The 19,157-nt window shown below is 40.8% G+C and overlaps 1 protein-coding gene and 1 long non-coding RNA gene across 3 annotated transcripts in view; one reads left to right on the forward strand and one right to left on the reverse strand.

Moving 5' to 3' along the window:
• Positions 1-2,390: 2,390 nt before the first annotated feature.
• Positions 2,391-9,667, reverse strand: LOC131126111 (aquaporin-4-like). 2 transcript variants are annotated; one of them, XM_058068312.1, is made up of 7 exons: positions 9,159-9,667; positions 8,688-8,760; positions 7,920-8,037; positions 7,367-7,778; positions 6,679-6,840; positions 4,668-4,748; positions 2,391-3,707 (listed from the first exon to the last, which is right to left on the reverse strand). In XM_058068312.1, exons 3-7 carry the CDS (start codon positions 8,012-8,014, stop codon positions 3,483-3,485), a joined length of 975 nt encoding a protein of 324 aa, XP_057924295.1. In that variant the 5' UTR covers positions 8,015-8,037; positions 8,688-8,760; positions 9,159-9,667; the 3' UTR covers positions 2,391-3,482. The 2 variants fall into 2 exon arrangements, with proteins under 2 accessions (XP_057924295.1, XP_057924296.1); XM_058068313.1 differs by lacking the exons at positions 8,688-8,760; positions 9,159-9,667 and having other exon boundaries at positions 7,920-8,254.
• The window catches only part of LOC131126112 (uncharacterized), a 32,609-nt gene continuing 22,243 nt past the window's right edge, over positions 8,792-19,157 (forward strand). The window contains exons 1-2 of the long non-coding RNA XR_009129112.1: positions 8,792-9,319; positions 9,941-10,016. This is a non-coding gene — a long non-coding RNA (uncharacterized LOC131126112). The remainder of the gene's footprint in view (positions 9,320-9,940; positions 10,017-19,157) is intronic.

A 19,157-nucleotide genomic window follows, 5' to 3' on the forward strand; every position in this document is an offset into this window, starting at 1 on the left:
GGACACTCCGGGCGGTGCTGGTGGCACAGACCTTCCTGAATAAATCAACATTAGCTTACGTCTAAATTATTAAGGAAGTGGGAGACTTTCTTGTTTATAGTATAAATTATTGAACAAGTGTTTAGCACAGTTTTTCCTCCACCAATCCCCAAATATTAATTGCTAATGATCTTTAAGGTGTGTGTTTTATCTTTTTGCCCTTTCTCCTCCACACTGGGAATTGCACATTTTTCAAATGGTAAAGTATGAAAAAGTCAGTGTAACTACTTCAGAGAGGATACATGTGTTAAAGAACTTTGCATGTGTTGGCATGTGCTAATATCGTCCGACATATTGCTATATTAAACATGCATTAGTCGGTACACTTGCACTGCAGACTTGCCTTCATGAAGATAATAATCCTCAGTTCTGATTGACATCATCGGACACCAATGTAAAAAAAAAATACACAAGCTAAATAAACACATCTCTTGTCAGACCGAGGGGGCGGGGGGGTTTGTCAAGGATATCTTTTAAAAAATATATATTTAAAAAATAATTTGATTAGTTGCAGCTGTTAAAGAGGCCCTGTGATTGGCCGGCGACCAGTTCAGTGTACTCCGCCTCTCGACCGAAGACAGCTGGGATAGGCTCCAGCACCCCCCACGACCCTCGTGAGGAATAAGTGGTCGAAAATGAATGAATGAATGAATATTTAAAAAATAATTTGATTAGTTGCAGCTGTTAAAGAGGCCCTGTGATTGGCCAGCGACCAGTCCAGTGTACTCCGCCTCTGGCCCGAAGTCAGCTGGGATAGGCTCCAGCATAACTGCGTCCCTAATGAGGTTAAGCGGCATAGAAAATGGATAGATGGATGGAAAACGAGTTAATACAAGCTAGCTAAAATCGCTATAGGTGTTGCGACATCTCAGCTACTACATAACAATGCTACTTGACGGTGCTAGTACTGTGTTGTTAGTTTTGAAAAGTTAACGCTAGGTCATAAATCATGCCTCACATCTGTATTTTTGAGGGTTGTGGAAATAAGCCGAAAAGTTGGTCAACTGAGATCCCACAAGCTACACAACTATAAACAACAGGACAGACTGACGCAGTAGATACGCCTGCTCTCAACTTAGACCACACGACATCGCTACAAAGACTCAGATGCTCGTTGCTCATGAGGATTATTTTCAACTTACCGGCTCAACAGGGAGTCTTGTGCTGGAAGATACAGCTATTCCATCAGTCGGCATAGTGAGTAACTGTTTTGTGTGGGTGGGCATGTTTCACTATAGCCCGATCTGCCTAGCACACAGCAACATTATTCTCTGCCTGGAGGAAGGAGGTGTCATAAATTGTTGAGTGAAGTAGCGTTCGTTCCCATCAATGGGTGTCGGGAATCAATGCACATTGGAAAGATAATGCGGTACTGTTTTAAATCATCAGAATACACCAAGATACTGTAAGTATTACATGTTATGTTACAATGTACTTGTTCTTGGATGATCATAGCATGTACTATATAAAACGATAACATTTTTCGAGGGGTTTTGTAGAGGGCTTCATAGTTGAAAAAGGTGTGTCCCGATGATGTGCATTGTTAGCTAGCTCATATTAACACGTTTTTTGGGCCTTATAATGCACAGAAAAGGGAAAAAAAATATGGCAAAAAAGTGCAGTTCCCCTTTAAGATGTTATCTTTCACAGCCCTAGTCCCTACTGTTATTTATTTTGTATTTTAAATATTTTGGGGAGTGAATAATTCCAGTAGGCAACAGGGGCAAATGCATAGCAATGTGAAAATGGTCATGATTGTTTATCATTGTCCAGAATTTTTGTTATATATTTACAATCAGTATTTATTTCCCAGTGTATCATATTAAAACGGTAGTATCAGTAACAGTAGTATCTCTCGTCAGATAAAACCTCTGGAATTACAAATCTACCTCAAAACATCAGTCCATTTCCCCATAATTTCTCCCATGTCCTACCAATCTATACATAAAAGGGATTTTATTAAAATTTTTAATACTATACTAGTGAGCAATTCAAGGCAAGGCTCGTGGCTGCCCTCCCTTGGACAAGCCCCTTCATGGTAGTCTTTTTACCGCACAGGCAGTAATTACCACTGTGGCCACTGAGTGGTGCTGTTGTCACATTTAGACTGCATGTGGTTAGACAGTGGATGCAACATCAACAGAACCACGTTAGAATTGGAAGATTCTATTGTTTATGCTGTGGCGATTACCATCGTTTTTGGACTTTCAAATTAAAGGCCCTGTAATTATTTTACTTTTAAATGAAACTAAGCTATGTGCTTCCATAGGCCATTGTAATGTGAAGACCAGTGTATCGTTCCAGGTATCCTTCATCTCATCAATATGGCACATAATATCTGAACATTTTCTGAAAAAACAAAACTTTATTGTGATATAGTTCATTAACAATGATCTTTTATTAGATGTGCTCCACACCATTGCAACCAGTGGTGTCCAAAGTGCAACCCAGGGGCCATTGGCGCTCATTTGGCCCATGAGAAAGAATGAAACATAATTGAACACTAGAAACAATAGGAAAAAGTTGAGCAACAATATAAAACATTCAAATAAAATGTTGTAGCCTTTTTTTTTTTGCAAAAGTAAAAACTATTTACAGTGGAAGCGTTCGCCCATCTTTGTCATTGGCAAGAATCACATTCTCAATGCAGGTAAATGTAACCCAAAATTTATACCTTTCATTCATCACATACTGTACCTTTCATATGTGATGAACTTATGCTAAATTTATATTAAAATTTATATTAAATCTTATACAAAATGTCACTACATTACATTTACATTTTTATAATTTCATTATATGGTGAAATTGCACCTTTAATTCATCTAATTGTTTTCTGCAATCAAAACTAATATTAAAAAACTAACCTAAATTTTTTTTTCCATTTTTGGCTGTCTGGAAGATATTAGATATATCATATGGGAACATTTTATTTGGTTTGGACCTTCTGGAACAAATTATCGACGTTAACTAAGGTTCCACTATGTAAATATATCAAAGTGGCCCCTGGCATCCTCTTGTATGTGGAACACCCCCGTCACACACGAACCAAATATAAGCATAAATAGGAATTAGCATATTTACATTTATCAAAAAATAAAAACCTTTTCACATGAAGAGTACACCTTTTGCTCATTTTTTTTTTAAGTCATCACACCGACTAAATGTGACAAAATGTTTTTCCTTCATTCTTTGTGATGATCTTATTTTAAACGGTTGAACGTATGCAGTCAATGTTCTGCGGGCGGCCTGTCTGATTGCCATATGGCAACACGTCATCTAATTGTTCAGTACTTCAGGAGCTGTATCGAGGCTGAGAATAGATTTAGGAGCATGCATTTTGGGATTCTAAAGGCATTCTGCTTCAATGATAAATGATCTCAAAGGACTGTGGGGCCAAAAAACTTGTCTACGGGTTATTCTGTTTACGGTGTGTGGGGTTTTCATACAGTGGACAACACGTCTCTCGTTGGCGGTGGGTCTTTTCTCTCGGTTCTCTTCTTCTTCTTCACCGGCTGCAAGGAGCCTGGCTTGAGGGCCATGTCATCCCTCACGTCATTGGGAAGAACCTGCCTCAGTCTGGGTTTGAAGTCATGTTCAGGGCAGAAGATGTAGTGATAGAGGACGGCAGCGATAACGGCACCAAGCATAGGTCCCAACCAGTACACCTAATGTAAACAGCCAATTCAAAACACAATCAATGCCTGTGGAAGATACTTACTTACACTTGTGGTTTCAGACGAGGTTTCCCAAAATCGAAATGGGTCCCAATTTTTTATTTATTATTTACCGTTATTTACTGCATTGGCCCAAATATAAGGCGAATTGCTAACCAGCAAATGACATTTTGTTGTATTTGTATTGTATTTTTATGCTATAATTCAGGCCACACAGTCAGGAGATTTGGGAAGACCTAAGATTCTCCGTTTGGGATCTCTGTGTGGCGTTTGCATGCGTTTGTACCCCGCCTCTCCCCGCCTGAAGTCAGCTGGGATAGGCTCCAGCATAATCCACTGGCCAAGTGAGAATAGGCGGCATAGAACATGGATGGATGGATGCTATGCTATTATAGCATAGCATTTTTTATATTTAAAGTTCATTATAGTTCTGATTCATTCATTCTTTTTCTGCCTACGAGCCTACCAGCTGTCTTCGGGCGAGAGGCGGGGTACACCCTGGACTGGTCGCCAGCCAATCACAAGGCACATATAGACAAACAACCATTCACACTCACATTCATACCTATGGACAATTTGGAGTCGCCAATTAACCTAGCATGTTTTTGGAATGTGGGAGGAAACCGGAGCACCCGGAGAAAACTCACGCATGCATGGTGAGAACATGCAAACTCCACACAGAGCGAATCTACATGCTAGCAGCCCTTTTTTCAGACAGTTTTTTAAGCAAAAAATCAAATATTTAGGTGAATCTGGTCATCACCGAGCAGGTTCATCAGCGTTTTTGTGATAAAACAGCACTTGAAGGAAGCAAGGTCACGAGTTTGGGAAACCTTGAGTGTTTGAGTGAGTTTAAAGGTCACAATTACAAAACAGCATCTTTAAAGATAACAATTAACTACCACAACCCAAAAGAAGACTTGGAGCAAGCCAGCACAGAAGTACTCTTACCCAGTGGTTTTTAAACTGAAGTTTGACCATTGCTGGGCCAAAAGACCTAGCTGGGTTCATGCTGGCTCCTGTGTACGGAATCTGCAAGACAAATACATAGGAGAATGATACAGTGCATATGCATAATGATCATGTTTTATTACATACAAAATTTGATATACTTGAAATACTTAAAAATTTCAGTGGATGTCATCTATTTTTAGCTGGGATAGAAATGGGATAGAAATCATCACGCGACCATCGTGAGGATAAGCGGTATAGCAAAAATGGATGGATGGATGGATCATCTATTTCTGCTGCGTAGGGTTCGGCAAGCCTCCACAGGTCGGTTGCCATGCGATGCTAACCTCCAATAAAGCAGTACATGCAAGGATGAATCAGCCAGCCAGGAGCACAAAGTATCAGAAATTGAGGAATTGCACTGAATCTGTGCTTGCTTTCCAGTGAACATTAAAAAGACTGATTTGCAATCTTTAAACTGCTCACATTGTAAGGACTTGAATTACTGTATTTACTTGGACAGGAATACTGCGTACATGCAATTTGTAGTGTGACGTAGAAACCAATACAGCATGCTGTAGACACAGCCAGGGGTGGCCGTGACCACCCCCACTGGCTGTCTAGACATTTCAGGTATCAACTTATTGCCACCCCTATGTACCTAATGGTCTCACCTTGGCCACCGCATTGAAACATTTCTGCCTCCACTTAGAGCGCTAGGCCTACATGACAATTTTTTGTCATTTTTTTTTTGACAATCCAAAAAATGTAAATGGGATACTCTGACTTTTAAAACAAATATCAGAGCTTAAGCCTCATGGCAAGTATTTATCAGATGTTGTACAATGTTGTTTACAGCCGCATTGACAATTGTTGATGTTCTATCCAGAACATACCAAATGTGAAACCCGTATGTTTGAATTACACGACAGGAGATATGTTATGTTACACATATCTGTATTGGGTGATATCGGTATTGGAAATTGAGAGTGGGACAATATAGGCAATCTGCAAAAAAGCCAAAATCAGACATCCCTACTTATTTTTCCATTAAGGCTATTTGAATAGCACTATTAAAATAAATAAAAAGGCCAAGCCCAAGGCCTTGTACTATCCTGGATGCAAAAATTATTTCAAACTGAGATGAATAGATGAGACTTCGGTTTCCTCCCACATTCCAAAAACATGCTAGGTTAATTGGTGACTCCAAATTGTCCATAGGTATGAATGTGAGTGTGAATGGTTGTTTGTCTATATGTGCCCTGTGATTGGCTGGCGACCAGTCCAGGGTGTACCCCGCCTCTCGCCCGAAGACAGCTGGGATAGACTCCAGCACCCCCGCGACCCTTGTGAGGAAAAGCGGTAGAAAATGAATGAATGAATGAATAGATGAGATAAATAAATAATACCTTTTATCAGACAGTACGAGTTTTCCATTTACCTTTCTACAATAGTCAAATATATTGATACTGTTAGTGCTGAAAGTTATATTTGTCATCAACATCAACATTTACAGTGCAGTGCAGAGGTTACGTTTCTGTCAGCATTTATCAAAAAAGGTTCTGAATGGGTTTGGATGACATTTTCAGGAATTGCCAAAATGGAATATGGAAGAAATGATACAATTTTCTAGCTTATATTTGGCTTGTATGGATTCAGGCTTTGACATTGCGAGATAGGACCATTTTCGGTATTTGTGCATATACGTATCTCGAGAAAAAATGGTCAGACCACTTGGAAGGTTCTACAAAATATTAAAGACTGATTCCAAAAATGTAGGATTATTATTTTGGTGTGAATCACAGTATGGTGGAAGGTCAGCTGTTTTACTCTCTCTAGTGTTTTATGACATGGCGATATTGTGATTAAACACAGCAAAAAATGTAATACATTTTGACTGCCATGTAAGCTTTTTAGTCAGTGTGTTCAGAGACTGTGTCTTATTTGAATAGGATTAGTAAACAAAGTATAGGAATACTATACTATAGATGGTTCTATGGTATATACTTACCCCCATTAAGTGGCCAATGGTTACAGATAAACCAATGGCCAAGCTAGCAGATCCCCCGAGGTCCGTGCGTTTGGAGTCACAAGTGGCAAAAATGGTGAAGACCAGCTGAAATGTTAACACCAGCTCCACGACTAAGGCAGTTCCCGGACTTATTTCTCCCACCTAGACAAATACAAGAGCTTTATTTTAAAAACAGGACAACAATGAACAAAGTATCTCCCAAAAGTGAATACACCTGACATTTCAGCACCTATTTGTATTATATCTTGTCTTATGCTATTTATATAAACATTTAATGTGATCACCATTTTTATTACTGCCTTAATCGTGTTGGAATCTTATTGGAATCCCCTTCTTTCTCAACCAAGTCTGACATCGTGCACTCCTGCCTACAGTTTGGAAGTATTACCTTCCATCAGCTTCACCCTCCTCAGCAAGGTACTGAAAGTGTGTTTGATTTAATTATGTTGGAGAAACCGACAGGCCCTGTCTTGCAAGGGAAGGAATCATGCTCTCTACCACCGCTCCCCAGCGCTGGCAACACTCATGCAGCCCAGACCAGGATACTCCCACCACAATGCTTTACTGTCTTGTCATTCACCTGTGTTGCCAACTATAATGGTCGTATGTATGTGGAGTCATTTTAGTCACTTCTTTAAGATATAATTAAAATGACTGCTGGACTCACCGAGCTGACGCCGAAGCCCCCTCTTTTTGATTCAGGTGTGACGGAGAAGAGGAGCCCCGCTCCTGCTACACTTCCAAATAACTGGGCCAAGACATATAATAGTCCTTTTACCAGGCCAATTTTTTTAGTCACCATCATCGCCACCGTGACGGCCGGGTTGATGTGTCCGCCACTGATGTGGCCAAAGCATTGCACCGTGGTGGCAATGGACAGGCCGAAGCACAACGCGATAAGGACCTGGTGGGATACTTTTTCTTTTGCGGTAACAACTCCGCTTGCGTCTGCAACATCATGCCATCCAATGGTGGAGCCAACACCTAGCAGCACAAATAGAAGCATGGCCAGGAATTCTGCACCCACAGCCCTCCAGAAGTCCAAGGTCTTTATTCCTTCAAATCCCAGCATTACAGCCCTGGGAGAGAAAAATTAGGCTACTTAAGTGTATATCCCTTGTGAGTGGCTGAAAACGAATGATTGCTGCCTCTGGCCAATACTTGGGGATTTAAGCCAGTAAACAGCACTAAAACCAAAAGCAGTCGAGTGCTGTACTTACAAAGATGTAGCAGGCTTTGAGGCGGCAGAAGAGGATCCGATTGCTGCTCTGTCACTGGAGCCACGAATTGTACCCTGGGATTGCACACCCGGCATCACCTCTTGGGAGTTAATAGTGCCTGCACAGTGGGAGGAGTATTTTTTTTCTTGCTAAAATAATGCGTGTGACCTCAAGGAAAAGTCAGCATCTTGAGTCAGGACTCGAATACACACAATATGCAATAGATGCTGACATTGAAAATGCCTGTATTGTGCAATTTAATGTAATTTAAATCATGTGCAATACTAGTTAAGACCACTGTATAGTACTATTATGGAATATATGTTAAATTGAGAATAGCCATTATATTAGATGCATCTCCACATACAAGGTTTGATCCCACTGGCAGCTCTTTCTAATATTTTGGGTATCCAATTTAACCCCATCAGAGTACTACAATATCGAAAAAGCCATTGGAATGACAGTAAAATGCAAATTAGTTTTTTAATGCTATTGATGATCCATTGACAGCATTAACATTAACTTTAGACACAACAGTCAGAATATTTTGTATACCTTCACACATACAGTATGATTATGATGGTGTTGTTTCACCAAGGGCTGTTTGGTGACATTTGGTAAAACAATTTAGCCACACCAGGGCCACGTTATTAGAATGGCATACACTTCTAGTTACCATTTTTATTGTAATTGTGCAAATGTAATATTATGGCTGGTCCAATGAAAGTCATTCTTATTAACATTAACTACTCCATAAAGACTGCTTACCTGCTATTTTCCAAAATGAAAATAATGTGTGGGAATCCTTTTGGAGTTGAAACAATTTATGGATGTATATTCTCTGCAACAAAAAGAGGGGTTATGCATTTCTGGAATATTCAGGATGCAAATTCAAGTATCTACAAACAGAGCTGTCATCACTGTATAGTAAAGTTACTGATTTAATAATAATGTCTATTTCAAAAAGGTTCTCGTATTATTCCAGTGTTGCTTCGTGGTGCATTCCGGTGCGACTCAGAAAATCGAATTTCCTTATACCACTTAAAAAACAAGACTAAGACACTCGTAAAGTTTGTTGAAAAGTTCAAAAGCACCGATTTAAGGTTACACTGTGATTAGAAAACGTACCAAGAGTAAGTAAACGTTTTTACTTTGCGTATATAGCGTATATAAATATGTCAACTTTAATTTCGTAGTGTCATTAAATCAACCATACTCACAAGACTCTCCCAGTCTTACCTGCAGGTAAAATTGAACTGTTTATCCTGAAAGGATTTCTTCACCCCAAAGTATATGATTAAGTGTACTTTTAGAAACAGAACATTAATATTTTATACCCAAATGTGTCACACAATCAGCTTAAACTTGCTAAAAGGGCCAGGACACACGGAAGACGTTATGTAAGTTTGATATGCAAGTTTGTGGAATCATCTTTGTGCCGGCGACTATGACCACCATTTCGTCGGTATATGTGTGCTTGTAAATGCTCTGATTTCGTCGCCAAATTAGCTCATTTAATGTGACGTCAAGTGAACGCATGTTATTTTAAGGCTCTTTTAACATTGACGTGGGTGTGTCTAAATTCGTCAGAAGATGTTCGTTTATCTACAGATTACGTACTCTCTTGTACGTCTTACAACAAATAGATTGTTTGAATGTCCGCTAATGGTACTTTAACGTTGTCCTGTAATGATAACAAACGTTGTTTTATTTTTCTTTGTCAGAGATGTGTATTAGTATTGTTTTGACGTGATTTTCTAGGTAATCGGAACGCACCACCCAGTACCATATGTAGCCAATTTACTTGGATTAGTAGCAGCGAAGGGAATTTCGGATTCAGTTCTTTTGTGTCGACTCACCAAAAGAGCCGGTTCCTTCGGCTCCCAGCGGAGCTCATCCCTGTTTAACTTGCTGTGTCTCTAAATAAAGGCACTGTTATTGCAGACCTACCATGTTTCCATGAGTATTTTAGCCTTTTTTGAGGTGGAAAAAAGTCACAAATTAGATCTGTTTATTTGCAGGGATCCTGTGTGAACTTTAAACAAGCAACAATATTTGACAATTACGCCATGGCTGACTACAGGCAGTCTTAAGAAGGTAATGTGCTGTCATGTCTCATCAATGTTTTGTGAGTGAATACCAGAATACTACATATGACTTCAATATTGTTTAACTAATAAAAAAATAATATAACATAATTAACATAATATACCATAATTTCTGAATAAATTAAATCATGAAAAAATACAATACAGTGCAACGGAGCAATGATAGAACCGCAACGTAGCGAGGGGCGACTGTAATTTGCATCACAACATTCACTTCCTCGTTTGGGGTCCATCTTTATCTCCTTGACATAATTGTTTGTAAATGGTATAAATATGGTGAGGTTTTCCGGGATATGACCCGTAAACCTACTGGCCTTTTTTTAGGGGCACTTTTTTATTTTGCCCTCCATCATAAGCCGAGTGCAAAGTGTTATGTCTGTGTACCAGCACATACAGAGTTTTTTTTCTTGAGAAATACAATCCATCCATCCATCCATCCATCCAAACCTATCTTGCTAGCAAATGTTTTTGTCTCGTTAAAACAAAACAAATGTAAAAAATGAAATTAATTTACACAACCAGGAAAGGATGGCTTACAGTTTCTCCACTTTACATTTTCAATCTTAACTGAAAAGCACTCTGAACAGGGCCATTTTTAAACGGATAAAACATATTTTTCCTGAAATTATCATGAAACTTGTTTTGCGTTGGTACACCGTGTTATTTTGCACTACCTCAAACTCGAACTGCACTTTAATGTCTTTTCATTAAAGGGACTGTTTACAACTGGTTCAAAGTTACACCGCCACCGCTTCGCAAAACCTTCTGCACAAGTGTGTGTTACCTGGGGCACAGCATGCATGGAGCAGGAAGAAGGCGGGTTGTAATGCTTGAAACCCCTTCAAAAGTTGGCACCCTCTAGGCAGCTGTGTCACCATTGCAAAATTCATTTTCTACCGCTTATCCTCACAAGGGTCGCAGGGGGTGCTGGAGCCTATCCCAGCTGTCTTCGGGCGAGAGGCGGGGTACACCCTTGGACTGGTCACCAGCCAATCACAGGGCACATATAGACAAACAACCATTCACACTCACATTCAAATTCATTGTTTGATTTTTTTTTTTTTTTACTTTTGAAAAAAACCCCTCCAAATTAAGCAAGATTTCAACTTCTACTGTATTCGCAGCATGAGTAGCAGCGGCGTTATGAACTATAAATAACTGTCTGGTCACTGCTGGGAAGTATAACTCTTGAGTGGGAGGTCAAACAGATTAGGAAGTAGTGATGAATGAAGTGCTGACTTCTCTGAAAGTGCTGACACATTAGCTGGAAGACAAAACAGCCACTGAGTCAACACTGGATCTTTTTTTTAAAGCTTTTATTGCAAAGAATACCATATTTGATATAACATCTCCTAAAAAAAAGTATCCCGACTTATCTTCTTAACAGTACAAATGGGTGTCTGAATGTTTGTGCTTTTGTTTGCTGCTATACTTGTCAAACATCGCTAAAGGAAAACCACAGTGTACTGCGAGATCGGAAAAAAACAACAGCGTCTGACACGTGTAGACAGAATGAACACAGTCTCTCTCATTACCAAGCCTTCATGGAGACAAGCTGTCAGGCTGCAACCCAGAGGAGCCTGCTGCAGATGCTGCAAAGCATCAGCCTCAAGTCCCTAAGCAAAGGCAAGAAAATGTGGTCGAGAATCAGCATTAGGAGAACAATATTTACAGGGGAAAAATGTGCAGTTTTGTTCAGAAAAGCCGTTCTGATAACGTGCTATAGTCCACAGGGTTTATTTTGAGTTAAACGTGAGTTTTCTTTTCGACAATCAGGCTGAAACAAGGGATGTAAAATGATAGATATATTTTAAAAACAGAATAGTTAGATACAACAAATAAGGTGTACACAAGATACAATTTCATTCTACCGTTAATGTTGATGTAGACTCCGAACCTGGGGCGACAGAGCCTCCTCCATTGCTACCCCCACCCTCTGGAACTCTTTGCCCCATTCACTCTGTGCTTGCCCTGACCTTCCCAGTTTCAAAAAACAACTAAAAACCCACCTCTTTAAATCTGTTTTTAATGTCTAACTTTTTATACCTGACTGCTGTGCCCCGCTTTTACTCTTGTTTTAGCTGTGCAGTAACGAATGAATGTTGGATTTTAATGTATCTTTTACTCTGTTTACTTGCTTTTATTCAACTCCATTCTTCTGTAAAGTGTCTGAGTATTTTGAAAAGCGCTATACAAATAAAATAAATTATTATTATTATTATTATTATTATTATTAGACATTCTTCTTTCTCTTTCTGCTTATCCCATCAGGGGTCGCCACAGCAAATCAATCTCCTCCATCCAACCCTGTCTTCTGCATCTGTCTCTCTCACACCAACTACCCTCATGTAGTTGCTGTAAATCGTCCGCCTTGCAAAAGCACCCAGAATAAAAATAATGCCCCACCAAAAATTTTAATGTCACAGTAAACCACAGTTTTGTAAATCAGCAATTTCACTCAACTACACATTGTCGTGAAACGCATGCACACTCACGCGTGGTTCAGTTCCAACTCACATACGCCACCTTTCCACTGTAACTGGTCTGAGCTTTTTTGGAACTGGTTCTTTGGTGCTTTGCTTTTCCATTGTTATGCCTCCACAATTTTAAACTTACTAGTACTTTAACATATAGTATGTGAGAATACTTTTTAAAATTAATGTACTTTTCCCCGAGTTCAATTCCACCCTCAGCCATCTCTGTGTGGAGTTTGCATGTTAAACATGCTATAGGTTAATTGGTGACTCCAAATTGTCCATAGGTATGAATGTGAATCTGAATGGTTGTTTGTCTGGGGTACACCCTGGACTGGTCACCAGCCAATCACAGGGCACATGTAGACAAACAACCATTCACACTCACATTCATACCTATGGACAATTTGGAGTCGCCAATTAACCTAGCATGTTTTTGGAATGTGGGAGGAAACCGGAGTACCTGGTGAAAACCCACACATGCACGGGGAGAACATGCAAACTCCGCACAGAGATGCCCAAGGGTGGAATCGAACTCGAGTATCCTAGCTGTGTGGCCTGCGCGCTAACCTTCTTACACCGCACGAAGCCCAAACAAACACAATTCAGTAGTCCATAAAATTATGTCAAAGCAGGTATGATTTTATAGCATGTGGAGCGTTGCCAAAATGACGGCTAGAGGACACTTAAATCATGTCATGCAGTATCGTCATAATCCTTTTAGTCAAGATTGTAAGACTAGTGAGGCCCAAAAAGAACTGCGATTGCCTTAGAAAACCTCAGAGTGGCGCCAATGTGCTTTGAAACGATTAGACACATGCGGACACAAACCAACTGATGGCGCTAGTGGGCTTTTTATTTATACGTCACGTCATAGTTGAATTTAATGCCATAGCATGAAATTCCCTGCAAGCTTTCCAAAACTGAGCATATTTCAATCAGTGTTATCTCTCCATTCACAGGATAAGAGCTTAGCGAATAAGCACTTGCAGTGTGTCCAAACCTTTGAGCAGCACAAAAACAATGCCCCGACGTGCCTGCAATGGAGAGAGCTGTCACCATGGGAAGTTGACTGTGCCCATGATCACATGATCATAAGCAAAACAAGCCAATTAAAGTTAGTAATATACACTTTTTCCAAAAGTATTAATTGATCAGATTGTGTTGGTTAAATCTCGTCTCGATGCTGAAATACATACAGTTTAAGAGTGCTTTTGGTAAGCCCTATTGAACACATGCCGTTTTGTGTGACTGTAGCAAAACTGCTAATGTGCTGAATTCGTCCACACCTATCTCCAACAGTGTATGTGTGGCTCTCCACTTTTTTCAGCTTTTTTAAAAAAGCATTGCTTAATGGTGTTTTGAACATTGCTCCCTTGCAGTTTTAAAAAATAATAAATTAATACAAGATTGCTACATGGTGGTCGCGCAGGCCACAGAGCGAGGAGACCCCTCGGGCATCTCTGTGTGGAGTTTCCATGTTCTCCCCCAGTGCGTAGGTGGGTTTTGTCTGAGTACTCTGGTTTCTTCCCACATTCCAACAACATGTTAGGTTAATTGGCGACTCCAAATTGTCCATAGGTATGAATGTGAGTGTGAATGGTTGTTGTTGTCTATATGTGCCCTGTGATTGGCTGGCGATCAGTCCAGGTTGTACCCCGCCTCTCGCCCGAAAACAGCTGGGATAGGCTCCAGCATGCCCGCGACCTTCGTGAGGATAATCCGACAAATATGAACCGCTGTGTTGAGTGATGACATTGGTGCATAAAAGTAGGAGATGCAGGGTTACCATGGCAATGACACAGATGCTATGCTCCTTATTTCCAGCGAGTGTACCATCAACATGATTTTGTAGCTGTTACGGTCTAATGACAACATATTGTTGCTTTAAATCATACCATGTGAAATGCAGCTGCAATAACTGTCTAACTCTGATGCCTCTTGTTTCCCCCAACCCTCCCGCTTGATGCCTGAGTTCAAACTGCATAATTGATAGCCTACAGTAAGTATTTTGGAGCACATGCATCGGAGGAATAGTTTGCCTCTTGGGGACATGTTGTTGATGCAGAACAAAAATGACATTTTCTCCCCACCTACACACACACACACACACACACACGGTTCAATTGTCACACATAAAGTGTGCACTGCTGAGACAGCACTTGCAGCACAGACAATGACACAAAAAGGTCCGTGAGGTTTTCACAAATATGGACACACGCTGCATTGTACTGCTTGCTGCTCTGTGTGTGTGTGTGTGGGGAGGGGGGGCTGCGCATGTGGTCAGACAAAATGCCTTCCAGCATGAACACCCTAAATCTGTGTCTGTTATTTTGCAAAACTTTGCCGCAGCAGGCTCCCTGATGTGCTTCAAAGCGCAGTGATGTTTGTTGGGGGTAGACAAAGGGAAGGTAGACTTGGGAGTATGAGATGCTACAAAAAGTGGCACACGTTTTGGAAAAATCAGGGCGAAGTTAGTTGCGGTTAAAGAAAAGGGGGAGGAAGGGTTCCCTGGTGTAAGTAGATGCGACAGCTCCTCACCCAGGAGAGCACTTGTACTGAGCACACACTGGAGGCCGGCAGGGCCACCTGTCACACAACACAGTGACTAAACAACTCTATAAGCCAACAAGCACGTGCACATAAGTGTACACTATACATAAAACACAAAGGAAGCTGTGAATGTGAAGTGACTATACGGAGGAGATACTGAATGACAGCTTTTTTGGCTAAAGTAAGAAATTAATCAATAATATTAAATAAACAATAAATGTTAAATGCATGTTGGTTACAACATCGTTATTCTCACTATGGTCACTGCTAAAATATTTTTTAAAATAGTACAAGGTAGGTGTGAACAGTGTTGAGTGGTGCATGACTTTATGTATCAGCCTGCCCACACTCTGCTAGGAAAATGACAGTCAAAATGTACAGTATTTGGTAAAGCAACAGAGCAGTATGAAAATGCACTACTCGCTGTTCTTACACTAACCGATCCACTTTTCTGGGTCCGAGTCACGGGAGCGGCAGTCTCAGTCAGGAAGCCCAGGCTTGCCGGTTTACGGTCACCTCTTCCAGTTTCACCAAGAGGACATCAGGGCATTCCCAGGTCAGCTGTGAGAAATTATCCTTCCAGCGTGTCCCAGGTCTGCTCGGGTCCTGCTTCCGGCGAGGCATGTTGGGTCAACGTCACCACAGGAGGCACCAAATCCCTTTTCCTATGGGGTTGGGGAAACAGTCCTGACTTGTTTGTGCGACATGTCCAATGGCAGCTCAGAGTACCCAGCCTTCTTGGACTCTATCAGAGGTGTGTTGAAGAGCACCCCTGCTCGTCATTCCATAGTTCTACTGAGAGACCCATGAAAGCCCATGTAGGCATAGACGGTGTGTCCTGGAGGGATGTGATTGGAAGGCCTCGCCAATCTGAGCCTATGCAGTGTAATATCATTGGACTTCTGTACATACCACTGTTGTGTTGCCATAACCAACACAATGTTTGAACATAAGAATGTCCTTAAGTGAAACTGACACCAAGGACACCTGAAGCCACAGGTCTATGATTGACTTTGTAGTCGTATCATCAGACCTTTGTTCTGGACGTGCACTGGCGGGGGAGGATGATAGACAGGATGCCTCCATTGTTGAGGCAGCTAATCGGAGCTGCTGCTGTAAGATGGTCAGTGCCAGTTGTGGCTGCAAATCCAGAAATCGATGGTGGATACCAATGGTCAGAGCTGCTGTCAAGCTGAAGAAGGAGTCCATCGGCAGGGATGGCTTGTGGGGCTGCTTCGGCAGTGGTCAAGGCAAAAACTTGGGTGTGGGAGGAGTTTGGTGAGGCCATGGAACATGATTTTCCGTCGGCCTCTGAGAGGTTCTGGCAAAGCATTAAACACCTCAAAAAGGAGCCTGAGGGCACGAACACAGACAGATCCATTACCGTGAGTGAGGTATCTGCCGTATTCGAAAAACTCCTCAGTGGCAAAGCTCCAGGGGGTGGACAAGTTCCGCCCTGAATTCCTTAAGGATCTGAATCTTCATGGTTGGATCCCACTTTTTCAAGACCCATTTGTGGACACTGAAAGAAAAATCAGTTGAATGTCCAAAAGTCCTAATTGTGATTGTCAGGATTTCACAACAGTTCACAAGTTCTACCCCAGATACAACCAGAAATGGAACTTAACTGTGACGTAAGAAAGCAGTACAGTGCTCAGTACAATTCGAGCAATACACAATTGAATATCAGAAAAATTACTATATCAATCCAAATATAAGACAGCCATGCATATAACCCCTCTTTTTTACCCGTTGATAGAAAAATACGACCAGTCCAGGGTGTACCCTGGATGACAGAAAAATAGCCAATTGTGGGACAATCTGCAAAATGTGTAAGCACCGCTTATGTTTAAAAATTTTTAGTACTGGATCAGACACTGTTTTTAAAGTACAGATATGGAGAAATGCCCTTTCTCTGTTGTCCTTATGTCCTTTGTCGCTTTCCTTTACTTCCTGCTCCATCAAGAGCACAATTCTGCCCGATTCTGCTGAAAAAATACCCATGAAACTAGGGGTGATCATCACTGTCTCTCAAATCATTGCCTCCTCCATTACTGAGCCTCATGTATCTGTTCCAAAGGGGAGAAATTCATTGGAACAGGTGGAGCTGTGGACCATATCCCATTAGCGAGCCTGCCAAAGGCCGATTCCTGGAGGAGTAAATCCTGCTCTTCATGCACTATAAGCACAAGCTACTGTATCGAGTCACGTATATAGGCTACATCCTGTCTCTCTGGCAAAACTACACAGGGTTTGGTGAGTATAAAGATCACAACTTTAATTACCTTATATTAAAAAAAACAACAACTGTCCATTTCTGGGTACAACAGTTATTAACATTGAGAGTCATTTGTAATGAAAGTCAGTGGCTGAAAAAGCACCGTAGGCTTGTGTGTGTCGTGGACGCATGTGAAGGACGGATGTGTGTCAGACTTTGAATGGCTTGGATGATTGCCGCCGGCTTTGTCACTATTCCCACATGGCAACACATTATGCATTATGGCAACACTGTAGTTTCTATAGGTAGAAATAGATACAATGTCAAACAAATGAGAGTCACACTTGACAATGACAGACATGACATTGACACACTGATCATGTTACAAAATGTGTTACAAAACTATACGGTCGGTATAAGTACATTTTTTGAATCAACCCATGAATATATGCAGAGACATATTGTCATATTTAAATAAAAAAAACATGCATCTTAGCTTTGTGAGCAACCATCCATCCATCAGTTTGGGTTGCAGGTATACTGGAGACTATCCCAGCTGTGTTGGGGTGAGAGGTGGGGTAAATCCTGACCTGGTTTGTAAGTAATACAATATAAATTTTAGTATAAACTTTTTCTCCTTACTTTACACATTTTGCTGTTTTTATTTTTACAAAGACTTAAACTTTCTTTTAATGCTAATAATGTTTTGAATTGACATATAATAATATTAATAATAATAAAAATAATGTTTTGAGTATTATACAATAATAAAAGTGCTGAAGCGCCACCCACAAAAAACAGCCATAGACCTTAAATGGCCCTTTTGGCCACACTTTGGCCACCCCTCCGATGTTCTAACCCTAAAAATGTTTTCTTTTCATTATATTTTTCCTACCCCATCAGCTCCATTGTAATATATTTTATTGTCTTGTACACAACTACAATTACTGGTACTGGACATCCATTTGTGAATAAAACAAATAGTACATCCTACTGTCAAGTGCTTACAGAAGCAGTGGTGACACTTTTATGGAAGGATTTCCATCCATCCATGCATTTTCTATGCCGCTTATCCTCACAGGGGGGATTTTAGAGGGATTTTATATTAATAATATAGAAAAAGTCAATGTAATTCTTCTTGACCTTTTGTTTGAATACTGCCTCTGTGTATGGGCTTTTCAGAAAAATCGTTATGTGCATCATGATGCTCTTTGTTTGATGTGCATAATAATGGCCAGTGGCAACAAGTTGAGCTTTAGAGTTACACTTAACTAATTTGATCACGTCTGCAACAACCACGTGATGATTTTCCTGGTGGTTGTTTTTTTGTATCCAGCACTATTAGCATCCAATGAGCTTGTTTGAATGTGATGCTTTTATTTTTAAGTGGACATGAAAGTGGACAGAAACCAAAGTGACTCATATTTTGTGTTGCAGCATATACACAACAAATTTTATTCAGCTTGATGAGACTGAGCGTTGGCATAGTTCTATTTTTGAGTTGTCACACTTTAAACGAGGGGCCCCCAAACTTTTTCCAGTGAGGGCCACATAACTTTTCCGTCCTCTGATGGGGGGGCCAGAGTCAGTTTGTTTGTTCACGTTCTATGACTGTGAGGTTGTCGTAACGCGGCTCACAATAGGGGTTACCATTTCTGGTCCTATGACAGAAACAGCACCCTGTCAGCGTGCTTTATCCTACCGGGATTGTACCGTGGCAAAACAGCTGAAGGGAGTGGTGGTGGGGGGATATGCGTATCTCTGGTAGCGTATTGTTAAGGGGACCGAGTCAAATGTGGAAGTGGGCTTTCGTTTGGGGACCCATACTTTAAACCCATTGTTGCCAAGATGTGAAGTGACTGAATGAAAAAAGGCTTCTATGACA

The sequence above is a fragment of the Doryrhamphus excisus genome, chromosome 3, assembly GCF_030265055.1.
Source record: "Doryrhamphus excisus isolate RoL2022-K1 chromosome 3, RoL_Dexc_1.0, whole genome shotgun sequence".
NCBI classification, from domain to species: domain Eukaryota; kingdom Metazoa; phylum Chordata; class Actinopteri; order Syngnathiformes; family Syngnathidae; genus Doryrhamphus; species Doryrhamphus excisus.